We start from the raw sequence: 27,141 nt of genomic DNA on the forward strand, positions 1-27,141 counted from the left end.
TGTTAACCATTATTTTATTTTCAGGTATGAACAGCATTTGAATAGATAAAAGGACAATCCGCAACTCCATACATGCTCTTAAATCAGTCCGAATTTATTGTATCTTCATAAAAAAATACAGCAAAGGTAGACGCGTTTCAGCCACAAAGGCTGCGTTTGCCCTCACGATAAATAAATCAGCGACTCCAGCGCTGTAGGAGGTGATTTCGCCACTAGAGTTACAAAAAAAAGGACATATGCCGAAGCATGGGGCAGGGGTGGAGGGGCAATTTTCCCCTAACATTAGGGGTGTATTGCCCCCATGCTTCGGCATATTTTGTACTCTTTTTTTGTGGCACAGATTGTTGTTTTTTTGAGTTAATGTTTTATTGTTACCATTGTTTGCTTTTCAGATACGCAATTCAGCTGGAACACTGATTTATATATCTTGACAGCAACAGCGTTTGCTCTCACGATACGAAAATCAGCGACTCCCGAGCTGTAGTAGGCGATTTCACCACCACAGTTAAAAAAAATGGTGCATGTATGCCCATCATTAGAAGTGGGTGGATGAAGGGCGGTATTCTAATGATGGGCATACCCACCAATAAATCTTTTTTCCATTCAGCCCACAGGCTGCATGAAAAAAAAAAAAAAGATGACATTATATGCCCAACAAGGACCAGCAACGTACTGGTATGTTGCTGGACTTTGAGTGGTTATACCAGAATGATGCCTGCAGGTTTAGGTATCATCTTGGTATCATTCTTTTCAGCCAACGGTCGCCTTTCATGTAAAAGCAATCCTAGTGGCTAATTAGCCTATAGACTGCTTTTACAAGCAGTGGGAGGGTAACATCCCCCCTCCCACCATCTTCTGTGTTTTTTTAGGGCTCTCCTGTCCCAACAGGGAACTCGAGAATGCATCCGGTGGTTTCGCCAGCTGACCATAGAGCTGATCGGAGACCAGAATGGCTCCAATCATCTCTATAGCCTAAGAAATCGGAAGCTAGAGCATTTAATGACTTAGGTTTCGCCTGATATAAACAGCACCATTGGAAAATTGGTAAAGCATTTTATCACACCGGTCTTGATGTGGTCAGATGCTTTGAGGGCAGAGGAGAGATCTAGGGTCTAATAGACCCCATTTAAAAAAATAAAAAATAAAAAGAAGAAGGAGTACCTGTCACTACCTATTGCTGTCATAGGGGATATTTACATTCCCTGACATAATAAAAATGCTGGAAAAAAAAGAAGAAGAAAGGAACAGTTTAAAAATTAAACAAAACAAGCAAAATAAATAAAAGCACCCTTGTCCCCCTGTGCTCACATGCAAAGGGGAACGCAAGCATCGGTCTGGTGTCATATGTAAACAGCAATTGCACCATGCATGTGAGGTATCACCTCGAAGGCCAGAACGAGGGCAGTAATTTTAGCATAGAACTCCTCTGTAAATCTAAAGTGGTAACCTTTAACCACTTTACCACCGGGCCAATTTTGGCACTTCTCTCCTTCATGTAAAAATCTAAATTTTTTTGCTAGAAAATGAATCAGAACCCCCAAACATTATATATTTTTTTAGCAGACACCCTAGGGAATAAAATGGCGGTCATTGCAACTTTTTTTCTCGCACGGTATTTGCGCAATCATTTTTCAAACGCCTTTTTTGGGGAAAAAAACGGTTTCATGAATTAAAAAAACAACAAAACAGTAAAGTTAGCCCAATTTTTTTGTACAATGTGAAGGAGGATGTTACGCCGAGTAAATAGATACCTAACATGTCACGCTTTAAAATTGCGCACACTCATGGAATGGCGCCAAACTTCGGTACTTAAAAATCTCCATAGGTGACGCTTTAACATTTTTTACAGGTTACTATGTTTGAGTTTCAGGGGAGGTCTAGTGCTAGAATTGTTACACATGCTCTAACGCACGCAACGATACCTCACATGTGGGGTTTGAACGGCGTTTACATATGTGGGCGGGACCTGCATGCTTGTTGGTTTCTTCGCGCGAGATAATGGGGACAGGGGCGTTTTGAAAAAAAAAAATGTAATTTTATTTTTATTTTACTTAATTTTTTTTTTTTTACACTTTTTTGACATTTTTTTTTTTATCACTTTTATTCCTATTACAATGAATGTAAACATCCCTTGTAATAGGAATCAGTGTGACAGGTCCTCTTTATGGAGAGATGTGGGGTCAATTAGACCCCACATCTCTCCTCCAGGCTTACAAGCATGAAATCGGTGAAATAAAAATCACCGATCACATGCTGACAGCCGCGATTGCAGCTTTGTTTACTTCCGGGTACCCGTCAGGACGTCATAACGTCGCGGCCGGCCCTCCGATGGTCATAGAGATGACTGGTCACCAGTCATCTCTATGCTTTCCAGCAGCGCCAACCGATTCGCTCTCCGGGCCCCAGATGGCACGGGAGAGCCCGGAGAAGCACCGGATGGCAGGGGGAGGGGGGGGACGTCCCCTCCCGCTGCCTCTATGAACGATCAAGCGGCGGAACCGCCGCTTTGATCATTCTTATGGTGCAGAGAATCGGCGGCTGAAGACGGTGATATCTGAATGATGCCTGTAGCTACAGGCATCATTCAGATATTACCACACAAAGTCAAGTATGTATGTTGTTTGTCGCCACTGCACATTTATGCGCAATTTTTAAGCGGGGGTTCACCCTATTAAAAAAAATATATATATATTTTTTTATTCTAGCATTACATTCGGCATCGTAGCGCGAGCTACAGTATGCCGGTTTTACATTTTTTATCCCCGTACTCACTGTGCTATTCCACATTGAAGATTCCGGGGAATGGGCGTTCCTATGGTGAGAGAAGGTGATTGACGGCCGGCCCTGGCACGTCACGCTTCTCCGGAAATAGCCGAAATAGGCTTGGCTCTTCACGGCGCCTGCGCATAGCCTGTGCGCAGGCGCCGTGAAGAGCCGAGACCTACTCCGGCTGTCTTCGGGGAGCGTGACGTGCCAGAGCCGGCCGTCAATCATCCTCCCTCTCCATAGGCACGCCCATTCCCCGCGGGAGTCGGAATCTTCAATGATCAATTGCACAGTGAGTACGGGGATAAAAAATGTAAGACCGGCATACTGTAGCTCGCGCTACGATGCCGAATGTAATGCTATAATGATGTTAAGGAGGGTGAACCACCGCTTTAAAGAATGTAGTGTTCGGTATCCATGTACTTCGCATATGATCATCTTTTTTATTTCATCAAACATTTGGACAATATAGTGTGTTTTAGTGCATTAAAATAAAAAAAGTGTGTTTTTTCCCCCAAAAAATTGTTTGAAAAATCTATGCGCAACTACTGTGTGACTTTTTTTTTTTTTACAACACCCACCATTTTAATCTGTAGGGCTTTTAATTTAAAAAAATATATAATGTTTGGGGGTTCAAAGTAATTTTCCAAAATGGGGTTATTTGGGGGGGGGGGGGGTTTGTGCTATCTTGGCATTTTATGGCCTTCGAAACTGTGATAGGTAGTGAGGAGTGAAATCAAAAATTTACACCCTTAGAAAGCCAGAAAGCGGTGATTGGTTTTCGGGGTCCTGTATGCGGCTAGGCTCCCAAAAAATCTCACACATGAGGTATCTCCATACTCAGGAGAAGCGGTAGAATGTATTTTGGGGTGTAATTCCACATATAACCATGGCACGTGTGAGCAATATATCATTTAGTGACAACTTTGTGTAACTTTTTTTTTGTAATTTTTCAATCACTTGTGACCAAAAAAAAATATTCAATGGGCTAAACATGCCCCTCAGCAATTTCCTTGGGGCGTCTACTTTCCAAAATGGGGTCATTGGGGGGGGGGGGGGGCTTAAATGCCAGAAATGTACCCTAGTTTGTAGATGCTATAACTTTTGCACAAACCAATAAATATATGCTTATTGCCCTTTTTTGTTATCAAAGACATGTGGCTGAATACATTTTGGCCTAAATGTATGACTAAAATTTTTTGAATTTATTGGATTTTTTTATAACAAAAAGTAGAAAATATATATATATTTTCGGTCTTTTTCCATTTATAATCGCAAAAAATAAAAATCGCAGAGCCATTAAAATACCATCAAAAGAAAGCTCTATTTGTGGGAAAAAAAGGACGACAATTATGTTTGGGTACAGTATTGCATGACCGCGCAATTACCAGTTAAAAAAAGTGAAGTGCCAAATTGTAAAAAGTGCTCTGGTTATTCAGCAGCCAAATCCTCCGGGGCTCAAGTGGTTAATGGTGATGAGTACTTCATCTATACACAGGCCTGCTTGGCCCCGGAATTTCTCCATTGCTGCTGTTGCAGCGTTTTTTATCACCCTCAACACACAGGTATGTGACCTCTCTATTTACCTCTCCCTATCCCCCCTCTAAGTTTGCCTTAGATTATGGGGCTAGCTCGAATTTTTCTGGCTTTTTTAGCTATGATTTATTTATTTATTTAAATGATTCCTGTGTGCAGCCTGTTTATTTTCACTGTTTGTTCAAACAGTGATTCAGGCTGGACGGTTCTGGCTGGTGTATCTGCCCTGGGAGGCTATGGAGATTGAAAAGCTTTGAAGATCTCCTTCTCTTCAGTCAGACTCTCATCTTTTGACCCTACATTTCAAGCTAAAATGTCTCAGGTATTTAGCTCATAATTGAAAGGCTTAACCATCTCTACCTTTCTGATTGCCTTTGTTATGTGCCCGTTTTTTACTATTAATTATCTATTGAGTATTCATATATATTTTTTGCTTTTATTTACTGTAGCCATCTCTCTCACTGTGGGATTGATTGATCCCTGGGGGCACCCTTCTGAGGCGTTCATGTGGGAATTTATGCTCTTCTTATTCCCTTTATCCACCTTCATTATATTTTAAGTATCATCTTCACTGCACATTTGGATTTGTTGCGTATGCAGATTATATATTGAGCATGCTAATTGTTTATTGTCTCAATGTCTTTTTGATTTGCTCATACATAATTATTTTCTTTTGTTTTAGTATACCTTGTACAAAGCTCCTGATGAAGCCCTGTTCGGGGCGAAACATGTTGGGCACTCCATGTACAGGTCATGAATGTGGCTCCCTCTGAAGCCACGCATATCTATCTAGGATCATTTTATGGTTGTGTATACTTCCATTTTTTATGTATGTGATTAATCAAATAAATTATATATATTTTTCTACCTATTACATTTTCTTTATTATTTGACACCGTTCAAAGTCCCTGGGTTTGTTACCCTCCCCTTCTCCAATATTCTCTGTTAAATAGGATGTGGTGTCTTCGATATTGATCTCCTATGCCTCACCTATATTACTTCATCTATACAGTTTACAATGTGGGAAAACATAACTACTAATCTTTATAGATCTGTATGTATCTGTAATGCTGGCATGGTAAAGCACAGCAGGGTGTAAAAGTTAATGGATAATGGCCTTAACAAGCTACAAGGTGTGGCTATTCATAAGGGTATACATGCTAAAATTCTATGCAGCAAATTGGACAAAAAGATACTTATGCACAGGATCTTATGTAAGGTAAGGAAATATCTATATCTATCCTTTATTTTGTTTTATATATAATGAACCAACATACACTGTATATCAAATGTTTAAGAAAAACAACGATATATACATGGAAATTTTCATGTATATGTACAGTATTGTTTACCTTCCCCCGAGCCCCCAACCTCCCCTCCCATTGTTGGTTTCCTCTGCCCCTTCCCTCTTCTTAATCTTCATTTCTACTCTTTCCTTCCAATACCTAAGCAATTTCTCTGTATTTCTTGAAACCTATCCATTTTCCCCATATACTATTGAACCTTTCAACCCGACCCTCCTCCCTGCTACTCAGGTATTCCGTTTCAAATGTTTTTTATTTTCCAATTACAAGAATTAACATTTTGAGATAACAATATTCGTGGTTATACAATTCATAAATAAATTAAAACAAAGGGCAGTTTCAATACAATAATGATGAAGTTTCTCATCTATCATATTTACTGTTTAACTATAGGGCGAAAGCATACAACAAAACTTTCTCAAAAATTGAAGCCAATATTGTTAGAATATTCCTAAATAAGGGAGACATAGTACAGCTAGGGGGAAGACCCGGCACATCACGGATTGCGGTAAATTGCCGCTGATAGTGGCCGTTTACCACGCGATCGCTACGTCAAATGACGGAGCGATCACTTGTAAACAAACCGGCGTCATGTGATGACGCCGGTTCCTCCCTCCCCTCTCTGTACCGATCGGTACAGTGTGAGAGAAGAGGGGAGAAAGCAGAGGCAGCAGCAGTGCTGGGGGCTGGATCTGTGACAATTGCAGTCACAGATCCAGCCATCCATCCCTGCCCAATACTCTGCAATACCCCTGTGCAATACCCCTGTGCAATACCCCTGTGCAATACCCCTGCGCAATACCCCTGCGCAATACCCCTGCCCAATACCCCTGCCCAATACCCTGCAATACCCCTGCCCAATACTCTGCAATACCCCTGCCCAATACTCTGCAATACCCCTGCCCAATACTCTGCAATACCCCTGCCCAATACTCTGCAATACCCCTGTGCAATACCCCTGTGCAATACCCCTGTGCAATACCCCTGCGCAATACCCCTGCGCAATACCCCTGCCCAATACCCCTGCCCAATACCCTGCAATACCCCTGCCCAATATTCTGCAATACCCCTGCCCAATACTCTGCAATACCCCTGCCCAATACTCTGCAATACCCCTGCCCAATACTCTGCAATACCCCTGCCCAATACTCCGCAATATGTCCCCCACCTCCCGCCACCCTCCGGTGCTTCTACCGACTCACCCCTATGATCGAAGTCAGGATCATTTTTCTATTTCAGGCTTCCCAGCCTAGAGGTGAGATGTAGGGTCTTATTGACTCCACATCTCACTGTAAAGAGGACCTGCCATGCTATATTCATATTACAAGGGATGTTTACATTCCTTATAATAGGAATAAAAGTGATCAAAAAAAAAATTTGGGGGGAAAAAAGTGTCAAACTAAAATAAATAAAAAGTAAAATGAACAATAATTGTATTTGTTTTTTTAAAGCGCCCCTGTCCCCGTGTGCTCGCATGCAGAAGCGAACGCATACGTAATTCCTTCCGACATATGAAAACGGTGTTCAAGCTACACATGTGAGGTATCGCTGCAAACGTTAGAGCGAGAGCAATCATTTTGGCCCTAGACCTCCTCTGTAACTAAAAACATATAACCAATAAAAATAATGAAAGCGTCGCCTATGGGGATTTTTAAGTAGCGAAGTTTGGAGTCATTCCACGAGCGTGTGCAATTTTGAAGAGTGACATGTTGGGTATCTTTTTACTCGGCGTAGCTTCATCTTTCATATTATGCAAAAACATTGGGCTAACTTTACTGTATTTTTTTTTTTTAAGCACAAAACTGTTTTTTTTTAAAAACGCGTTCGAAAAATTGCTGCGCAAATACCGTGCGAGATAAAAAGTTGAAATGGCCGCCATTGTATTTTCCAGGGTCTTTGCTAAAAAAGCATATATAATGTTTTGGGGTTCTATGTAATTTTCTAGCAAATGATGATTTTTACATGTAGGAGAGAAATGTCAGAATTGGCCTGGGTGCTCCAGAACGCCTGAAGGTGCTCCCTGCATGTTGGGCAGGGCCACTTATAGGGGGGACCACCAGCCCTCCTGTAGGGGGCCCAGGCACACATGGGGGCCCGGACAGCAGGAGGATCGGTGGAGCAGAGAATAAGGAATGACAGAATCTCACACCCAGCAACTCAAAGCTGGTTTCTCTCCATCTCGCTCCCGCTGCTTTCAGGGGATGCCGGAGTGGGTTGTTATGCCCCCCCCCGCGGCTGGCCGCTGCTTCCCCTGCCCCCACTCACAGCTGGAATGAGGAGATGGCAGCCTGGAGCCTGGAGCGGCGAGAGAAGTGCCAGCGGGAGGTGTGCTGTGTTTTGTTCTCCCCTCCTGTCAGAAGAGCGCTGGTCTTTACAGTACATGAGACCGGATCGCTCTTACTGTAGATCGCGTGGCACTGTACACACACTGCCCCCTATCCACATTTGTTGCTGGTGGGAGGTGAGCGCTGAGCAGCCTTTGGAGGAGATGGGGGCGCTGTGTGTGTACAGTGCAATGCAATCTACAGTAAGAGCGATCCGGTCTCATGTACTATAAAGACCAGCGCTCTTCTGACAGTAGGGGAGAACAAAATACAGCACACCTGGCTGTGTTGGCATTGGCAAATGTAATGGGGATTTGGGGAGGGCGATATGTGTGAGGAGGAAGAATGGGGGGATATGTGCTGGGAGGAGAGATTGGGGGGGCAGGGGGGGTAATTTAGAGGGGGTTGTTCCAGGAGTGGGATTTTTTTTGGAAATTTGTGCACGTGGGCCCCGTCAGGTAGGCTGTACGCAGCCCCGTGATTTCTATAAGCGGCCCTAATGTTGGACCTCTGTATGTGGCCACGCTGTGTAAAAGTCTTACACGTGGTATCGCCATACTCGGGAGGAATAGCAGAATGTGTTTTGGGGTGTAATTTGTGGAATTGTTATTTATAGTATAATCTTATATGGCTTCATCATATCCTGGCAAAATGAGGAGTTTGCTAGCATACCATCATTAATACACCATGTACGATGGTTCGATCGTGAAACTAGAGATGCGAAAGTGGTCATTACAGCGTTATGATCTGACCATGCACATGGTATAATATGTGTGTCTATTGTAAGTGCTGAAGTGGTGACAGTAACAAAAACGTGGTCAATTCGTGAAAATTGTGTGGGTGGGAATAGTGAGTGAATGGTCGTTTTTTTGGGTTGTGTTCCAGCCAGGTGTCAAGAAGTGAGTATTGTTGTAGGAGTCATTGAAATGAGGGTTTAGAGCTGGTAGTGGGAATTGGGGATTTGTCAAGAAATGGGTATAGTATTTTATTTGAGTCGCCGCCAATTATTAGAGTACCTTGTTTGTATGTATCAATTACTGAAAATAAATGGGATAGAAATGATATTGGATTATTGTTTGGGGCGTAATATGATACAACTGTAACATCGTTATCCAATAATGTTCCTATTAATATTATGTATCTGCCCTCAGGGTCTTTAAAGCGGGGGTTCACCCAAAAACATTTTTTAACATTACATCCAGCATACTAAGCATACTAAGGACATTTACTGTATGCAGGTCATTTTTTTTTTATCCGTACATACCGTTATATTGTCCTTTTGTCCAGGGCTTCCGGGTTCTGATGACTGCGGGACTGGGCATTCCCATCCTTGGATTACATGATTGACGGCTTGTGAAACAGTTCCCCTGTCGCACAACGCGCGTCACCAGATTTCCGGAAAGAGCCGAGCTGCGAGTCGGCACTATACGGCGCCTGCACCCGCCTTGTAGAGCTGACTGCGCATGCGCCGTATAGTGCCGACTCGCAGCTCGGCTATTTCCGGAAATCTGGTGACGCGCGTTGTGCGACAGGGGAACAGTTTCACAAGCCGTCAATCATCTAACCCAAGGATAGGAACGCCCAGTCCCGCAGTCATCAGAAGCCTGAGGCAGGGATAGGAACGCCCAGTCCCGCAGTCATTAGAACCCGGAAGCCCTGGACAAAATCAGAATATAAAGGTATGTACGAAAAAAAAAAAAAAAGACCTGCATACAGTAAATGTCCTTAGTATGCTGGCTATAATGTTAGAAATTTGTTTTTAGGATGAACCCCCGCTTTAAGTTCTTTCTTAAGGGTAAATGGTGTGGAGTGGTGGAATGCAATTAACACCCCCCTTTTTTTTGTTGTGGTGGAAGACGTAAAGACTTGGGGATATTTACGACCCAAGTATTTTGGTGTGGATTGAACCAGGGGCTTATCCTTCTGGGAAACTGGAGACGAAACAACGCCACTTAAGGTCTGTCTGTGACAGGACCTCAAGGTTCAGGTGTTTCCTGGACGGGTAGGACAAGACTTTAAAAAGTGACCAGCCTGGCCACAATAAAGGTACAATCTCTCCCTCCTCCTTAGGGCTCTCTCATCCGCAGAGAGACGCGTGAAGCCCAAGTGCATGGGTTCATCTTCACAGACCGACTCTGTACCAGGAGGCATGGGAAGTGAGGGAGGCAAGGGTGGGACTCCAAAGCTCGAAGACAAATGCACAGGAGGCTTCTGCAAGCGCCCCTTAAGAGAGAGAAACAGGAAACTCCCAATGGTGATATTGCAGAGCTTACTAATATCACACCTGTAAAATATTTGTGCTATTTAAGCAACTTCACGCGCAACCCAGCACAAGGCATACCCAGTACCAAAGAGGCTTTACCATCCAACATTCTGGGTCTTCCAATTCCATGAGAGTCTGAACATGGAGGGGCGGGCTGTGCGCTGCGGTAGTGGGGATAGCCTTGCAGCAAACAAAGTACTTACCACTGCAATCCACAGGTGGCCTGGAGCAGACTAAAAAAAAGAACATGTCAGTGGGGGAGGGGCTGCCTTTTATTCTAGATACAGGTGGTCATGTGGGGCTTCCGGAGAAGGCATTGACCCATTGTGTGCTGATGTGAGAATAGGCCAGGAAAGTGTGTTTTAGTGCATTAAAATGAAAAAAAAGTGTGTTTTTTCCAAAAAATCGCTGCGCAAATACTGTGTGAATTTGTTTTTGCAACACCCACCATTTTATTCTGTAGGGCCTTTGCTTTAAAAAAAATATACCGTGTTTCCCCGAAAATAAGACCTACCCCGCAAATAAGAACTTCCCCGATTTTCAAGAAAAACCTGCAATATAAGCCCTACCCCAAAAGTAAGACCTAGTTTAAAGTGCTGGTGAAATACTAGTGTTATACTACAGTGTTATATAGTGTAGACTGTGTGTGTGTTTTATATGATCTAGTTGTGCCAAATACCTTCGGTATAGCGCTGACCTCCCGCTCTTCTCAGCTGATCTTACGCTGCTCTGCTCTTCTGCATGCTGTCAGCGGGGGATCTTGGGCCCCCCTCTCTCTGCAGTGCTCGAAGAGGGAAAGAGAGCTCCAGGGGGTTACAGATGCACCCAGCACTTGAAGAAGGTATGTGGCACAATTGAATTGCAGACATACACATTTTGCAATATGTGGTGCTGTGAATTTTAGGAATTTACAAGCTTTTTTACACAGTTCCACAGGGGATTTTCTATAACAGAATAACAAATAAAAAACCCAGTGGTGATCAAATACCACCAAAACAAAGCTGTGTGGAAAAAAAAAATCTATTTTCATATTTACTGCACAAAAATGTTTTTAGTCCTAACTGTCCCATTATAAATAAAACATACACGTAAAATAATATATGCAAAAAAACATTGGACAATATAAATTTTAGGGAATGTAACTTACTTGCCGAGAATTTAATTGAATTTTAAATAATAGACCTGTCTATGGCTACCTGATAATTAGAAATATATATTTTTATTTCAGATTTTCAACATTGAAGATTGTCCTTTACTGTTGATAGCTGCAAAATGAAAATGTTGCTTTCCAAGACATTCCTCCTTGTTGTCATATTCGCTGCTTTGTGTGTATTTGTTCTACGTATCAAATTGATTGATCGCCGTGGCTTTTATGGTAAGTGTTTCTGGATGTAAGAAGAAAGGAAACTTGAGAAGAAAGTATTTGCAGCTTTGACTATTTTGGTATGTTAATTCTTTTATTGAATCGCAATATAAAAATGTTCTCACCATATACAGTATTTGTAGTTTCCATTTAAAAGGTGTCATTTAATTATTGTTACACAATAGGAAAAGCATAGTGGAAATTGACATTGGTATAAATTCAGTTTCCACCTATCAGTTAAACAGAATGCTGATACGTTTGAGTACAAGTAATAAGTTTGAGTACAAGAAAACAGAAAAAATAACATTTAACCTTACAAGTGACACAGGAATTTCTGAAGTAAATTTATATCAATGCAAAGTATTTTGTCAGCTACATATGATTGTTGTATCTATGAGAAGATAATACAATAGTTCAAAAGCATTTAAGTGACTGTCCTAACTGTTCAACATTAGAGGAGCTTCAGGCTTCCCCCCAATTGTTTTTTTGTTTCAATATTTTTTATTGAATATTTTTCCAGGGATAACAAGGAAAATAGGGAGAAATGACATACACATCTTCCATGGTGCTTACGTGACAGAAAACAGAAGAGAACAGTAGTCACGAATCAAAAATCAAAATAATGTAACAGAACTTTTTAGAATCCTCATAAACATTTGGGCCATATGGACCAACAGGCATCAAACTGTTTGCACTTCATATTGTTGATAGCTATAAGTCTTTCAAATGTGTAATTCCTATGGGTCCCTGCAACTATGTCCGACACGTTTATAGCCTTATTGGATTTCCAATGTCGTAGAATCATGGTACGCGTTTCTAACAGTATGTGGGTGACAACTGGTCTCATGTTGCATGGGTATCTGTCGATATCTATGTGAAGGAGGGCTAAAGCCGGATCAGGTGATGATATCACCCCCGTCAAAGTCGAAATGAGTCGGAAGACTTGGTTCCAAAGGCCTTTTATAGTAGGACAGTGCCACAGCATGTGTAGGAGATTACCTGTGTGTCCACACGCTCTCCAGCAGCTGGGTGACGCTCCCGGGAAGAATGTGGCTATTCTTAGTGGGGTGTAATGCCACCTGTTAGCTATTTTCATTGTCAATTCCCAGTGTTTAACACAATGAGAGGCTTTGTGAATAGCCTTAAAGGCATGTGTCCATTGCTCTGTCGAGAAAGTGGTATCTAGGTCCACCTCCCATTTTGTCATTGCTGCTGTTTTGGAGAACACTAATTTGTCTTGAAACATATTATAGAAGAACGATATGCCTTTGGTATCTGTTTTGGCTGTAGAGTAAAACTTCCAGACTGTGCTCGGAAGAGTAATAGATGGTGGTGGCAATGTTTGTAGATAGTGTGTGATTCTCAAACAGTTGAACCGTGCGTTATTGTGTAGGTGGTATTGTGTCATGAGTTGGTCAGCCGACTGCAGTGTGTCACCCACGTACAGGTCTGATATACTCGCGATACCCTGTGTAGTCAGGCTCCCCCCCCCCCCCCCAATTGTTTTTTAAAGTCAGCAGCTATAGTATTCGATTACTATAGCTGCTGACTTTTAATATTAGGGCACTTACCTGTCCAGGCATCCAGCGGTGTCCTCATCCGAGACGATTCTTCAATCGTCTATCAGGTGTTGGCGCCACCATCTTGACTAAGGATGGCAGCTTCACAGCCAGTTTCCTAATGCACATGCGCAAAGCTCACTGCACTTTGTGAATGGTCCGCAGTCTTCTAGGTTCTGTACAAAAAATATGGATTGGTGCCTGGATCAACCGAAATACCTTACATAGAGGTAGTATGAATAAATCTACATATAGTTCAATGCATCTATCCACATAGAAGACTATGCTAATGCAGTTCTGATGGCCAAGGACCTATAACAAAAAAATAAGAGAATAAAGTTCTCTCAAAGAAGACCAAATCAGACCACTGTGGATAGTACAATGAACTTTAATTATAGAAAGTGAGAGTATATACACCTGCCCACTGATTGTGTTATGGTTATGGATGCATATAGTCTGATCCTTTAAATAGTCTCCCCCACACATACATCCTTGTATATGTGCCATCATTTAAGCTGATTCATGTGTATAGCTACACCGCACCAAGCTATCTAGTTGATGCAATTGATGCAGAGATTAGCTCCTATTACACATGTGACACGCATCTACCCAGCTATATCCATGTTCAACAACATACATATCTGGAAAAAAGCACATATAGCCTATCTGAATCTATGCTAAGAGGAATAATCGGATCATAAATTATGTTCTACTCTCCAGCTAATTCCACTCTCTTGGCCTAAAGGGGCAAATATTTGCCCTGTGCTCCAAACCAACTATGTTTGAATATGTTGATTGCTTGATTGGGTTATAAATGTGATATGCGCAGCTGCGATTCCACTGTTTTTAAATCAATTAGACAACGTTGTCTCCTTTTTTAATTGTGAAACCACTCTATCCATCTGCCACTTTTCTTTTTGATTAATTATTGCTGTGTGTTTTTTCTATAATTAAAGTTCATTGTACCATCCACAGTGGTCTGATTTGGTCTTCTTTGAGGGAACTCTATTCTCTTATATTTTTTTCTTCTTCTAGGACCTGTGAAGTGTCCCAGAAGGCTGGAGGGGGCTGAACTTCTGTCTCAGTTTGTTGCGCCTTCAAAACCAGATCCCCCCCCCCCAAAAAGGCGCCAAATATGGCAGCAGAGAGGAGGGAGGCAGACAAGTGAAGCTTCTCCTATTGGGTAGAGCTCCACTTTAATATACATTTACCGGACACTTTATTAGGTACACCTGTTTAATTGATTACTAATTAGCCAATCACATGGCAACAACTCAATGCATTTAGGCATCTAGGTGTGGTGAAGACTACCAATCATCAGAATGGGGTGGAAAAGGAATTTAAGTGACTTTGAACGTGGAATGGTTGTTGGTGTCAGATGAGCTGGTCTGAGTATTTCACAAACTACTGTGCTACTGGTATTTTCATGCACAACCATCTCTGGGGTTTACAGAGAATGGTCCAGAAGAGAGAAAATATCCAGTGAGCGGCGGTTGTGTTGACAAATATGCCATGTTGAGGTCAGAGGAGATTTGGCTACAGAAAGGCAACTGTAACTCAAATAACCACTTGTTACAATTAAGGTATGCAGAATACCATCTCTGAACGCACAACACATCGAACCTTGAAGCAGATGGGCAATAGCAGCAGAAGACCACACTGGGTGCCACTCCTGTAAGCCAAGTACAGGAAACTGAGGCTACAATTTGCACAGCCTCACCAAAATTGGAAAATAGAAGATTGGAAAAACATTGCCTGGTCTGATAAGTCTTGATTTCGATGTGCTATGTATTTCTGCCCTGATATCTGTTTTGTTGTACCACTTACTGTATATGTTCAATAACAAACAATCCTGGTTGTTAAAAAAAAAAGAGTTTTTGAAAAGTCCTTTTATAAATATTTTTTTTTAAATGTCCCCTGTAGATCCATCATCAATCACGAAGCCTGCCACACTGACGTACATGTACCTGGGAAAATAAAAAACTCTGGTCTTGAGGGCTCCGGCAGACTGCCTGCTCTGCCATCTGACAGTTGTTAAAAAGCAAAGGGGTGGCCCCACCTTCTTGTGACATCATCGACCAGGGTGATCCTGCCCCTTAGATATTTAAGAAATATCAGACGGCAGAGCAGGGTACGTAGCTACACAAGGGAACTGAGACCAAACAAAGGATATATATATATATATATACACATATATATATACACACACACATACATACACACACATAAATATATATATATATATATATATATATATATATATATATATACACATACATATATATATATATATATATATATATATATATATATATATATATTAAAGTGATATTTATTTACAGTGAGAAAAAGCTAACAATGAATGAACACATCAAACACAGAACACAGTATATGTGAACTACCCCAAACAGAACCAAAAACCCCACTAACAAGAGCTGTCAAACCTGAACAACTAAATTATGTGTATGTATATATATATATATATATATATATATATATATATATATATATACACACACACACACATATACACACACATACACACACACATACATATACACAGACCAAGCTAGGGACAAGGGTTGCAAGGAAGGGGGATCACAGCTGGGTACAGAACAGAGGGAGGCAGGAGCAAGGCACAGGGGTACAGACAAGATCAGGATAAGCAGCAAGGCAGGGACCAAAATCATGACGCGCCAGGGGAAGGGAGGAGAAGCCTTAAGTAGCCCCCAGGCAGCTGAACATTAATTAGCCTGATTACACCAGCCTGCTGGCTCCTGGGAGACACCTGCTGGTGGATACTGGAACTGCAGCAAACAGCCCAGAGCAGGATAGTGCCACCAGCAGGTGAACTTAATCCTAATATTGAAAATAAAATATTTCAGAAAATATAAAACACACCCCCTAATAATATAGCAAGCTAACACTAAGGTCATTCAAAAACAAACCTTTACAATGATGAAATAACAAAAATAGTGCAGCGCATAAATCAAATTAAATAACTACTGGATAACGCTTCATGCATCAAGAATTAGAGGAGAAGATCACAACTTGGAACCTCAGGTGACACGGCAAGCAGACACTGCATACGGTGCAAAGACTCCCTCCACCACAGATATTACAGCCTCTCACCTCCTTAAATCCACCTGCAACAGGTCACATGGCCAATAGAAACCACTTCTGGGTTGATGGTAACACAGTCAGCGATCATAAGAAACTCCCCAGCATATGTTAACCACTTGCCTTATGCAAAAAGACGTCGGCAAAGTGGTTTCAATATCCTGAGTGGACGTCATATGAAGTCCCCAGGATATTGAGCCGATGCGCACCCCCGGAAGGGGGGAAGATGAGGGAGAGAAGAAAGGTGAGGGAGAAAGATGAGGGGAGAGAAATAAGGAGGGAGAAGGAGGGGGAGAGAAGGGGGGGTGGGGGAGAAAAAGAAGGCGAGGGAGAAGGAAGGGGAGGGGGAGAAGGAAGGGGGAGAGAAGGAGGTGGGGGAGAGAGGGAAGGCGAGGGAGAAGGAAGGGGGAGAAGGAAGGGGAGGGGGAGAAGGAGGGGAGAGAAGGAAGAGGGGGAGGTGGGGGAGAGAAGGAAGGCAAGGGAGAAGGAAGAGGGGAGAGAAGGAAGGGGGGGAAAGGGGAAGAAGGAAGGGGAGGGGGAAAGAAAGGGGGGAGAGAATGAGGGGGAGAAGGAAGGTGAGGGGGAGAGAAGGGGAGAGGTGGGGGAGAGAAGGAAGGCGAGGGAGAGGGGAGAGCAGGAAGGGGAGGGAGAGGGGGAAGGAACGGGGGGAGGAAGGGGGAAGAAGGGGAGAGAAGGAAGGTGAGGGAGAAGGAAGAGGGGAGAGGAAGGAGGGGGAGAGAAGGGGGGGTGGGGGAGAAAAAGAAGGCGAGGGAGAAGGAAGGGGAGGGGGAGAAGGAAGGGGTGGGGGAGAGAGGGAAGGCGAGGGAGAAGGAAGAGAGGAGAAGGAAGGGGAGAAGAAGGGGGAGAAGGAAGGGAAGGGGAGAAGGAGGGGAGAGAAGGAAGAGGGGGAGGTGGGGGAGAGAAGGAAGGCAATGGAGAAGGAAGAGGGGAGAGAAGGAAGGGGGGGGAAAGGGGAAGAAGGAAGGGGAGGGGGTAAGAAAGGGGGGAGAGAATGAGGGGGAGAAGGAAGGTGAGGGGGAGAGAAGGGGAGAGGTGGGGGAGAGAAGGAAGGCGAGGGAGAAGGAAGGGGAGGGAGAGGGGGGAAGGAACGGGGGGGAAGGAATGGGGGAAGAAGGGGAGAGAAGGAAGGTGAGGGAGAAGGAAGAGGGGAGAGGAAGGGGGAGAAGCAAGGGGGGAGAGAAGGGGGAGGTGGGGGAGAGAGGGAAGGCGAGGGAGAAGGAAGAGAAGGGGGAGGTGGGGGAGAGAAGGGGGAGAGAAGGGAGGGGGGGAGAGAAGAAGGAGGGGGGGTCTGGTTACAGTGCTCACTTACTTGAATGGTCCCTGGGGGCGCTTAGTCAGTGACTTCTCTTAGTCTTGTAGTCTTTGACTCTTCAATCTTCCCGCCCCCTCATCCCCTTCAAAGACAAGCAGGGAGAGAGGGGCGGGAGAAGGGGACGGAGCAGCGTGGGGGATCCCTTCTAGCATACCTCCCAACAAGCACGGATTCTGCGGGATTATCCCCGCACTGTGAGTATCCGAGCTCCCCCCCTGCTCAGTACTGTAGGAGGAGGCGGGCGGAGCTGAATGGGCAGTTCTGCTGGAGTAGGAGGGTGGAGCTGAATGGCAGCCTATAGGAGGAGGCGGGCGGAGCTGAATGGCAGCCTATAGGAGGAGGTGGGCGGAGCTGAACGGCAGCCGTAATATTGGAGGCGGCGGGCGTTGCTGAATGTCATGCGGCGCGTCGATGAGATGACTAGTGAGGGAGGAGACATGCTGTGCAAAGGTGAGAGGCATCCACTTCGCCCCCCCCCCGCCCAACAACCTCGATCCCCCCGCTCAACAACTTTCTTTGATCCCCCCGCTCAACAACTTTGATTCCCCCCCGCTCAACAACTTCAACCCCCCCCCGCTCAACAACTGTCCCGCAGTGAACTTTTTAAATGTTGGGAGGTATGCTTCTAGGACATCCACACCTCCCGAACACGTGTCACTGCACATTGAGCAGTGAGGATGGAGCGGCTCAGCAGGCAGCCTGGAAAGGAGGAGAGGAGGAGCTATGGGTTTCCAGGCCATTCCCGGGTGTGCTACGGATGTTCCGCGAGCGTGTTTCTGAACTTTCTGGTGCTGTGGAGAGCCTTAGTTAGCTGGTATCTTCCAGCTAACTAAGGCTCTCCACAGCACCAGAAACACCCTCCTCCGCTCTCGGAAAAACATCCGCAATACACTAATCATTCAGCGCACCAACTGACACTCCCCCGGGGCCCCGGCTAGTGCCATTTGTCCAGTTCTGATGTCCAGCTCTGCTGGGGCCCCAGGTGAAGTGGGGCCCCCGTGCTGTGCCCAGGGGTGCCCGCTCAGTAAGACAGCCCTGGTTGTAGTTATACCAAGCAGTACCACCAAAATTTAATACCTCAAGTATAATATCCAAATGCTGAAAATTTTTCACATAACATTCCCGAAAAAAAATACAAAAGGCTTGAAACCAGTTGTTAAATGATCTAGAAACAGGTCTTCTTCTATCTTCATCTTTGTCTTATATCTATAAACTCACAGCACCAAAAATTTTTTTTTTAATTGTTGAAGATTAATTATTACGTAGAGGAGAGAGTTCACATGGAATTGATTCCTTCAACATGTTTCTGGTATATTTTGAGACCTGGCTAGCTGAAAAGCATTAGAAACCGCTGTGTCAAAATTATAAAAAAAAACTGAGCGCCATTAGCAAAAATCCCACTAGATGGCGCCCAGACCTCAGCAACTGAAACATCTACTTGCAGACAGACCCTGTGCCTGGCTGTTAGCTGAATGCATATCTTTCACTAACGTTGCCAATAGCTCAGTTAGATAGTATAGGAAGAGAAGCTGACTCACCAGTACCCTATGGTTGTGGAATAGGACCCAAAGGTGATCCTGAGAACCTGGATGGAGCTACTAGTCCCACTGCCCACTAGAGCAACAGGAGCTGTAGTTATCCCAGAGGCTGCCGCTGACCCTGCTCCAGCCTCTGTCGGCGTCAACAGTTGCTGTGGTGATCCTTCTTCAGGCTGATTTAAAAATGGCTGATGAGACGTGGCTCCTTCTATGGCTGTGCCCCTTGCCCTGCCTCCAATCGTTCTGCGCCTGGGTGGAGAGGACCGCACAGCGCTTATAGCCAGAGTTGACCGAGGTGGTAAAGGAGAGTGTCCTCTTTGCCCACCCACTCCTAGGGCCGGAGGTGACGCTGCCTCCCCGCCAATGACTCTGGAACTCCTCCTGCGGCTTTTCCTCTTCTTCATCTTCCGGAGGCGGCACGGACTCCAAGATGGATTCTTCGGCTGATGTAGCTCCCACCGGAGCCTCTTGACCCAAAGCCTGAGATAGGTTCAGACACCTCCCGATCCACTCCTCGCCGCCATCTTCGCCTGCCCGCTCGATCAGCCGTTGCATTAGGCTCATGTTCTGGCCTCAGAAGACGCTGTTTGCCCAGTGAAAACAAGCTCCTAGAGCACTACAGCTCTGTCTTCTGTAACGACTGAGTCCCCTTTTAAAGCCCTTTTTGGGGTTCTGGAATCAGCCGGTTCTTTTAAAAAAGGTGCACAGCTTGGCAGAGGTCACCCGTCTTGCCCTACCAAGCCACGTGAGATTCTAGAAGTCTCCACTGAGAGACTCGAGCTCCCAGGGGAGACTTGAAACTGCCTGTTTATGTGGCATCCTAGGAAGAAAAGATGAAAAAAAATGTATTCACTCGCAAAAAGGACTGAGCAGGACTCGTGCAAAAGTCCCGATTTTCCCGGGACAATCCTAATTTTGGGACCCTCATCCCGATTGGAAGCTGTCCCAATTAAAATCCTGGGATTTTGCTTTTGTCCCAGGAAATCAGGACTGTTTTTGGCATCGGAAGCTGCTTCTGGCTCCAAAAATGTCTGCCGTCAACGCTGCGAGATCTCTTTTTCGTTTCCCCCTTGCTCTCAGCTCTGCTCAGATCCGAACTCCGAAATTTTTCACATAACATTCCCGAAAAAATACAAAAGGCTTGAAACCAGTTGTTAAATGATCTAGAAACAGGTATTCTTCTATCTTCATCTTTGTCTTATACCTATAGCGGAGTGTTAAAATAGCAGTAAAACGCCGCTTTTTTACCGCATTCGCGGTAAAATTACCGCGATGCTGCGGGCGTTTTGACAGCGTTTTACAAGCGTTATTGAAGCATGGGCGTCAAAGGACAACCCCACTTCTCTACATCACTTCCCGTTTACTTCCTGGTATCTCGTGGAGGTGAGAAGAAGGTACAGAAAGAAGATGGAGTTTATGGAGCTTTTTTTGTTGTTTGTGCTACTCTATTGGAAGAATATCCACCAACAGAGGCAGAAACATCGCTATTGGGTTCATCCCATCCTCCAAGCACACACCTCAAGTGGACAATTTGCGTTGCTATATGAGGACTTGAGAGTGCACCCAGACAAGTTCAGAAATTACACTCGGATGAACATTGCAACATAAGTATCTATATCCTAATCCCGCTCCCAATAGTCTCGAATCCCTAACCCTAATCCCGCTCCCAATAGTCCAAAATCCCTAACCCTAACCCTAATCCTGCTCACAATAGTCCCAAATCCCTAACCCTAACCCTAATCTCCCTCCCAATTGTCCCAATTCACTAAACCTAACCCTAATCCCGCTCCCAATAGTCCCAAATCCCTAACCCTAATCTCGCTCCCAATTGTCCCAATTCACTAAACCTAACCCTAATCCCGTGACCAGTACTCCCAAATCCCTAACCCTAATCCTGCTCCCAATAGTCCCAAATCCCTAACCCTAACCCTAATCCCGCTCCCAATAGTCCCAAATCCCTAACCCTAATCCCGCTCCCAATAGTCCCAAATCCCTAACCCTAACCCTAATCTCGCTCCCAATTGTCCCAATTCACTAAACCTAACCCTAATCCTGCTCCCAATAGTCCCAAATCCCTAACCCTAATCCCGCTCCCAATAGTCCCAAATCCCTAACCCTAACCCTAATCTCGCTCCCAATTGTCCCAATTCACTAAACCTAACCCTAATCCCACTCCCAATACTCCCAAATCACTAACCCTAATCTCGCTCCCAATTGTCCCAATTCACTAAACCTAACCCTAATCCCGCTCCCAATAGTCCCAAATGCCTAACCCTAACCCTAATCCCGCTCCCAATAGTCCCAAATCCCTAACCCTAACCTTGCTCCTTATAGTCTCAAATCCCTAGCCCTAATCCCACTCCCAATAGTCCCAAATCCCTAACCCTAACCCTAATCTCGCTCCCAATTGTCCCAATTCACTAAACCTAACCCTAATCCCACTCCCAATAGTCCCAAATCCCTAACCCTAATCCCGCTCCCAATAGTGCCAAATCCCTAATCCTAACCTCGCTCCTAATAGTCTCAAATCCCTAACCCTAATCCCGCTCCCAATAGTCCCAAATCCCTAACCCTAACCCTAATCCTGCTCCCAATAGTCCCAAATCCCTAACCCTAACCCTAATCTTGCTCCCAATTGTCCCAATTCACTAAACCTAACCATAATCCCACTCCCAATAGTCCCAAATCTCTAACCCTAATCTCACTCCCAATTATCCCAATTCACTAAACCTAACCCTAATCCCGCTCCCAATAGTCCCAAATCCCTAACCCTAATCTCGCTCCCAATTGTCCCAATTCACTAAACCTAACCCTAATCCCGCTCCCAATAGTCCCAAATCCCTAACTCTTATCCCACTCCCAATAGTCCCAAATCCCTAACCCTAATCCTAATCTCGCTCCCAATTGTCCCAATTTACTAAACCTAACCCTAATCCCGCTCCCTATAGTCCCAAACCCCTAACCCTAATCTCGCTCCCAATTGTCCCAATTCACTAAACCTAACCCTAATCCCGCTCCCAATAGTCCCAAATCCCTAACCCTAATACCACTCCCAATAGTCCCAAATCCCTAACCCTAACCCTAATCTCGCTCCCAATTGTCCCAATTTGCTAAACCTAACCCTAATCCCGCTCCCAATAGTCCCAAATCACTAACCCTAATCTTGCTCCCAATTGTCCCAATTCACTAAACCTAACCCTAATCCCGCTCCCAATAGTCCCAAATCCCTAACCCTAATCCCGCTCCCAATAGTCCCAAATCCCTAACCCTAATCCTGCTGCCAATAGTCCCAATTCCCTAACCTTAACCCTAACCCTAATCTCGCTCCTAATTGTCCGAAATCCTTAACCCTAACCCTAATCCCGCTTCCACTAGTCCAAAATCCCTAACCCTAACCTCGCTCCCAATAGTCCCAAATCCCTAACCCTAATCCCGCTCCCAATAGTCCCAAATTATAAACCTACAGTAGTATAAACATATTCATTATTAGATCTATTTTAACATACTTTAAAATATATTAATCTTTCTGTCTCTTTTGGAGTATATAGTATTTTAAGTGTACTACATACTGTATATTGTGTGATTATTTTTGTCATGTAAATTTGTTTTCTTTTCTTTGTTTTCTTTGTTTTTACTATGGCCCGGATTCACATACATTGGCGCATATTTATGCCGGGGTAGCGTATCTAATATACGATACGCCGACATAGTGCAGAGAGGCAAGCACCGAATTCTCAAAGCACTTGCCTCCCAAACTGCACTGGGTTCCCTCGACGTAAGCCATCGTAGGTGGAAGTGGGCGTGAGTCATGCTAATGAGGCGTGACCCCATGCAAATGATGGGCCAAGCGTCATAGAAGTACTTAAAACGAACGGCGCATGCGCCGTCCCGTGGCCGCATCCCAGTGCGCATGCTTAGAATCTTGTCGAAACAACTGCCTAAGATACGTTTAACTTTGTTCTCATATTTTTGTTATTCAGTGGCATTGCGAATGCTATTGTTCAACAAACCCTTGAAAAACGTGCACTTTTTCTGTGTTCTTTGGTAATAACATTTGGTCCCAATTAGTTTCACTTAACAAGGAGCACAACTTATTGAAGTTGGCTTTTTTGAAGTTTAGAGTTCTAGTTGGTATATCTTTTTCCTGTAACTCAAATGTAATTACACTATGGTCATTAATGCCTACGTTTTCCCTAACATGCATATCTGAAATTAATTTTATTAGAAGCCACCAGATCTAGCACAGTATTATTTTTAGTTGGGGCTACCATTTGACCTATAAAATTATCCAGCGAAGCGTTTAAAAACTGGCAAGCCTTAGTTAAGTGTGTGGTACTAATTATCCAGTGAAATTTATATTTTCCCCTATTACTAGCATTCCATGTCTTATTCCTGCCTCCCTGATACCTGGAGATATGAGATAATTTTTAAGAAGCAGCAGGAGGTCCACGGTATGAATAAAGCAGAAGCAGGGAGGACTGTGCACCATAGGTCAGCAGGTACAGCTTCCTCTCCAGCAATAACAGCAAGAAGCAAATTAGTAACCACCGAATCTCACTTCAAACCTAAAAAGACAATCAGTCAGAGGCAGCAGTGCCTTAGATGATCTCACACTGCAACTATATGGTTATGAAGTTCAAGGCACAGGGAATGCACTGCTATTTTTAGGAGCAATTTGAGACAAAACATTTAGGCCCGGATTCACGTAGAATCTCGTATCTTTGTGCAGGCGTAACGTATCCTATTTACGTTACGCCTCCGCAACTTTTACAGGCAAGTGCCGTATTCTCAAACGAACGTTGCGGCGGCGTAGCGTAAATAGGCCAGCGTAAGCCCGCCTAATTCAAATGTGATAGATGTGGGCGTGTGTTATGTAAATTTTATGTGACCCCGTCCGTGAAAGTATCCCAGTGCGCATGCTCCAAATTAACCCGCAAGAAGCCAATGCTTTCGACGTAAATGACGCCCAGCACTATTCGCGAATGACTTACGCAAACGACGTAAAATTTGATGTGGGAACGGCGTCCATACCTAACATTGGTACGCCTCATGTACGCCTCATATAGCAGGGGTAACTTTACGCCGGGAAAAGCCTAACGTAAACGGCATATCTGTACTGCGTCGGCCGGGCGTACGTTCGTGAATTTGCATATCTAGCTGATTTACATATTTCTAGGCGTAAATCAGCGTACACGCCCCTAGCGGCCAGCGTAAATATGCAGTTAAGATTCGATGGCGTAAGAGACTTACGCAGGTCGGATCTAATACAAATCTATGCGTAACTGATTCTAAGAATCAGGCGCAAAGATACAACGGCTTGGACTCAGAGTTGCGACGGCGTATCTGGAGATACGCCGGCGTAACTCGTACGAGAATCCGGGCCTTAATTTTCAGGGTACTGCTCAGGCACAAATAGTATTCCTAGCTGTATAGCATAACAAATCAACCCTGTAATAAAAGCGGAGGTTGAAAAAAAGTTGGAGGTCTCTGGGCCTAACTAAGGAAAAAAAATCTCTTGCATAAATTTTATAAAAATGTTTGTTTTAGTTTGGTTCCACCATAAATCTAAACTAAGTGTGACAGTAATGTCTAATAATTCTGTATTTCTTTTTATGTTTTACTGTTGCAGACACCCTACAACATGCAGTGGTTTACAAACACAGAAATTCTATGGTGAACTTTAGTTGTGGACTGAAAAATCACAATGTCTCCCTTCCACTGAATGAAAAAGTTGCTGCACAGTTGTACGTAGAACACAGCCATAAATTTATCTATTGTGAGGTGCCAAAGGTAGGCTGTTCCAATTGGAAAAGAATCATTCTTCTTCTTAATGATTCATTGGGGCATACAATAAATGAGCTTGAACATTATAATGTTCATTCATCACCTTTGCTGACAAAATTAAGCTCATATTCCTTATCCAAGCAGGAAGAGTTACTCTCCAATTATACCAAAGTAATGTTTACCAGGGATCCCTTGGAGAGGGTAGTGTCGGCATATAGAGACAAATTTCTTCACGATGATGATGTCTACTACAGTGAAAACATGGCTAATTCTATCAGAAAAAGACTTAAAACCAAACACAAAGGCAAAATTACTTTTAGAGAATTTGTCACTTTTATTACTGTAGAAAATCCAGACTATAGAGACACTCATTGGAGGCCAACGTATCAGCTTTGTGATCCCTGCAAGATCTCCTATGACATTATTGGCAAGTATGAAACCTTAACTCGGGATGCAGATTTTGTTTTGAAGACTATCAATGCACCAAAGAATCTTAAATACCCAAGCATGAAACATCACTCAAATGACAGCCGTACTAATGAAGAAATTACTACACAGTACCTGAAAATGCTACCACCCGACCTTTTTAGACAACTTCTTAATGTTTACAGTGTTGACCTTTTCATGTTTGAGTATGATCACTACACGTTTTTTAAGCCTAAAACATTCAAGATAAAATAAAATGGGTAAAGGAAGTTTTATATATCAATGTGTGTGACATTGTTGTGTGACACAACTATTTTTGGAGCAGATTGGTGGAGTATCTACTGTACATCATTAATGTAGGTTTGTTGACCAAGCCTCATCAGGCTTAGGTTCACATGATCACTTTAGTTAATAAAGGCTAATATTTCAAGCCCTACCCACTTCATTAGCCATATGTGTACAATTACACAAATAGCTGCAATAACTCAATGCAACAAACAATCAGAGCCATCTACCATCTCTAAACTCAGTGTTAAAATAAGGATGTTTACTGTAAATGTATGCAGCAAATGGCTAGATTCCATTCACAGCACAATCCAAGTGAAGGCTGGTTATTTTGTTTTATAGGACAGATAAAAGTGGAAGGTTGTCTGGCTGATCCAATGATGCCACAGGTCCTTTCTCTTCTTCTGCGGTGGGTGAACCTTCCTCTTGGACTGAGTGGCATTCACGCAAAGATGTGTGAGGAGTAGTACATTAAACCCAAGCTGTGTAAGAACTAGAGTTGCAACCAGTTGCGGCTGGTATATTTCGGGGGATGGCAAACAATACACCCACAGTGAGCATTCCCCCCCCCGTGGGTCATTCGGGTCAGGTCACCAGCACCCCCGGTTGGTCGATGAGTCCCGCACTTACCCTCAGACATCACTTCCCTCCGGGCTGCCTCCACGTCTCCTCCCTCCTCCTCTCTCCTAATTGTGGTTCAATAGGATTGCTTGTCCTTTTGGCCAATTGGGAAATGGGTCTCAGGACCTGCTTCCTGATTGGTGGGGAGGAGATTCGGTGTGAAAAAAGCGAATATTCATTCGCTATTGTCACAAAATTGGGCAGGCTCGGAGCACAAAGCTCTGCACCCCGTGCCTCTGGCTCTAATCACATTTTTTTGAAACACCCCTCCAATTGGAATCCATGCATCTGGCACCCCAAATGTAGATTGGGGGCTGGACGCATTATTGGGCGGGGAGTGGTGCCCGTGTGCCCCTAATGGACGGGCCACCACTGGTTGCAACCCAGCAAGTAAAATTACTACATATTTTACATTAAGATGCTGTGTCCCAAATTAATTCAATACAGAATGCAGTTAGTCACATATTTAGAAAACTGATGCCTAACATACACAAACTAGTACATTAATTATTACCCTAGAAAAATTGTTGAGTACTCAAAGAAAAGGCACAATAAGTGCTTTTCTTAAAGTCAAATTCCCTTCATAATTGCTTTCTGTAATGCTCAAGACAAGTTTGTCTATTTTTATTGGTGATAGAGGGGTATTGTTGTTATTTGTGTGATTTGGATTAATACTAATAAAGATATGTTGTACTTATTTAAGCAAACAATACTTTATTTCTTTACATGACAAAGGCGCTGGTACTTGTATGCCCTTTTTGTATCATATTGACTTGAGCTCGATCTTGATCCAGCAATATGCAGGAGAGCAGAAACTCTCTCCGTTGGCTCCCACTGCTGTTAATCGCAGCCAGTGAGAAGAGGGGATGTGGCCGACACGTGCTCTGTGTATCTATGCACTAAGATATTTTACTAACAG

The 27,141-nt window shown here is 43.9% G+C and overlaps 1 protein-coding gene across 3 annotated transcripts in view; it reads left to right on the forward strand.

The window, feature by feature from the left end:
* LOC120920222 (carbohydrate sulfotransferase 9-like) overlaps positions 1 to 26,924 on the forward strand; it is a 36,809-nt gene extending 9,885 nt beyond the window's left edge. Inside the window, exons 1-3 of one of the 3 annotated variants that reach the window (XM_040332177.1) lie at positions 5,390 to 5,521; positions 11,422 to 11,568; positions 24,736 to 26,924. In XM_040332177.1, the coding sequence (XP_040188111.1) occupies positions 11,466 to 11,568; positions 24,736 to 25,571 (939 nt within the window). In that variant the 5' untranslated portion in view covers positions 5,390 to 5,521; positions 11,422 to 11,465 and the 3' untranslated portion in view covers positions 25,572 to 26,924. Of the gene's footprint in view, positions 1 to 5,389; positions 5,522 to 11,421; positions 11,637 to 24,735 lie in introns of those variants that run through there. The other 2 variants (XM_040332178.1, XM_040332179.1) reach the window with 2 other exon arrangements.
* The last annotated feature ends 217 nt before the right edge of the window (positions 26,925 to 27,141 follow it).

The sequence above is a fragment of the Rana temporaria genome, chromosome 13 (genome assembly GCF_905171775.1).
Source record: "Rana temporaria chromosome 13, aRanTem1.1, whole genome shotgun sequence".
In the NCBI taxonomy this organism is placed as follows: domain Eukaryota; kingdom Metazoa; phylum Chordata; class Amphibia; order Anura; family Ranidae; genus Rana; species Rana temporaria.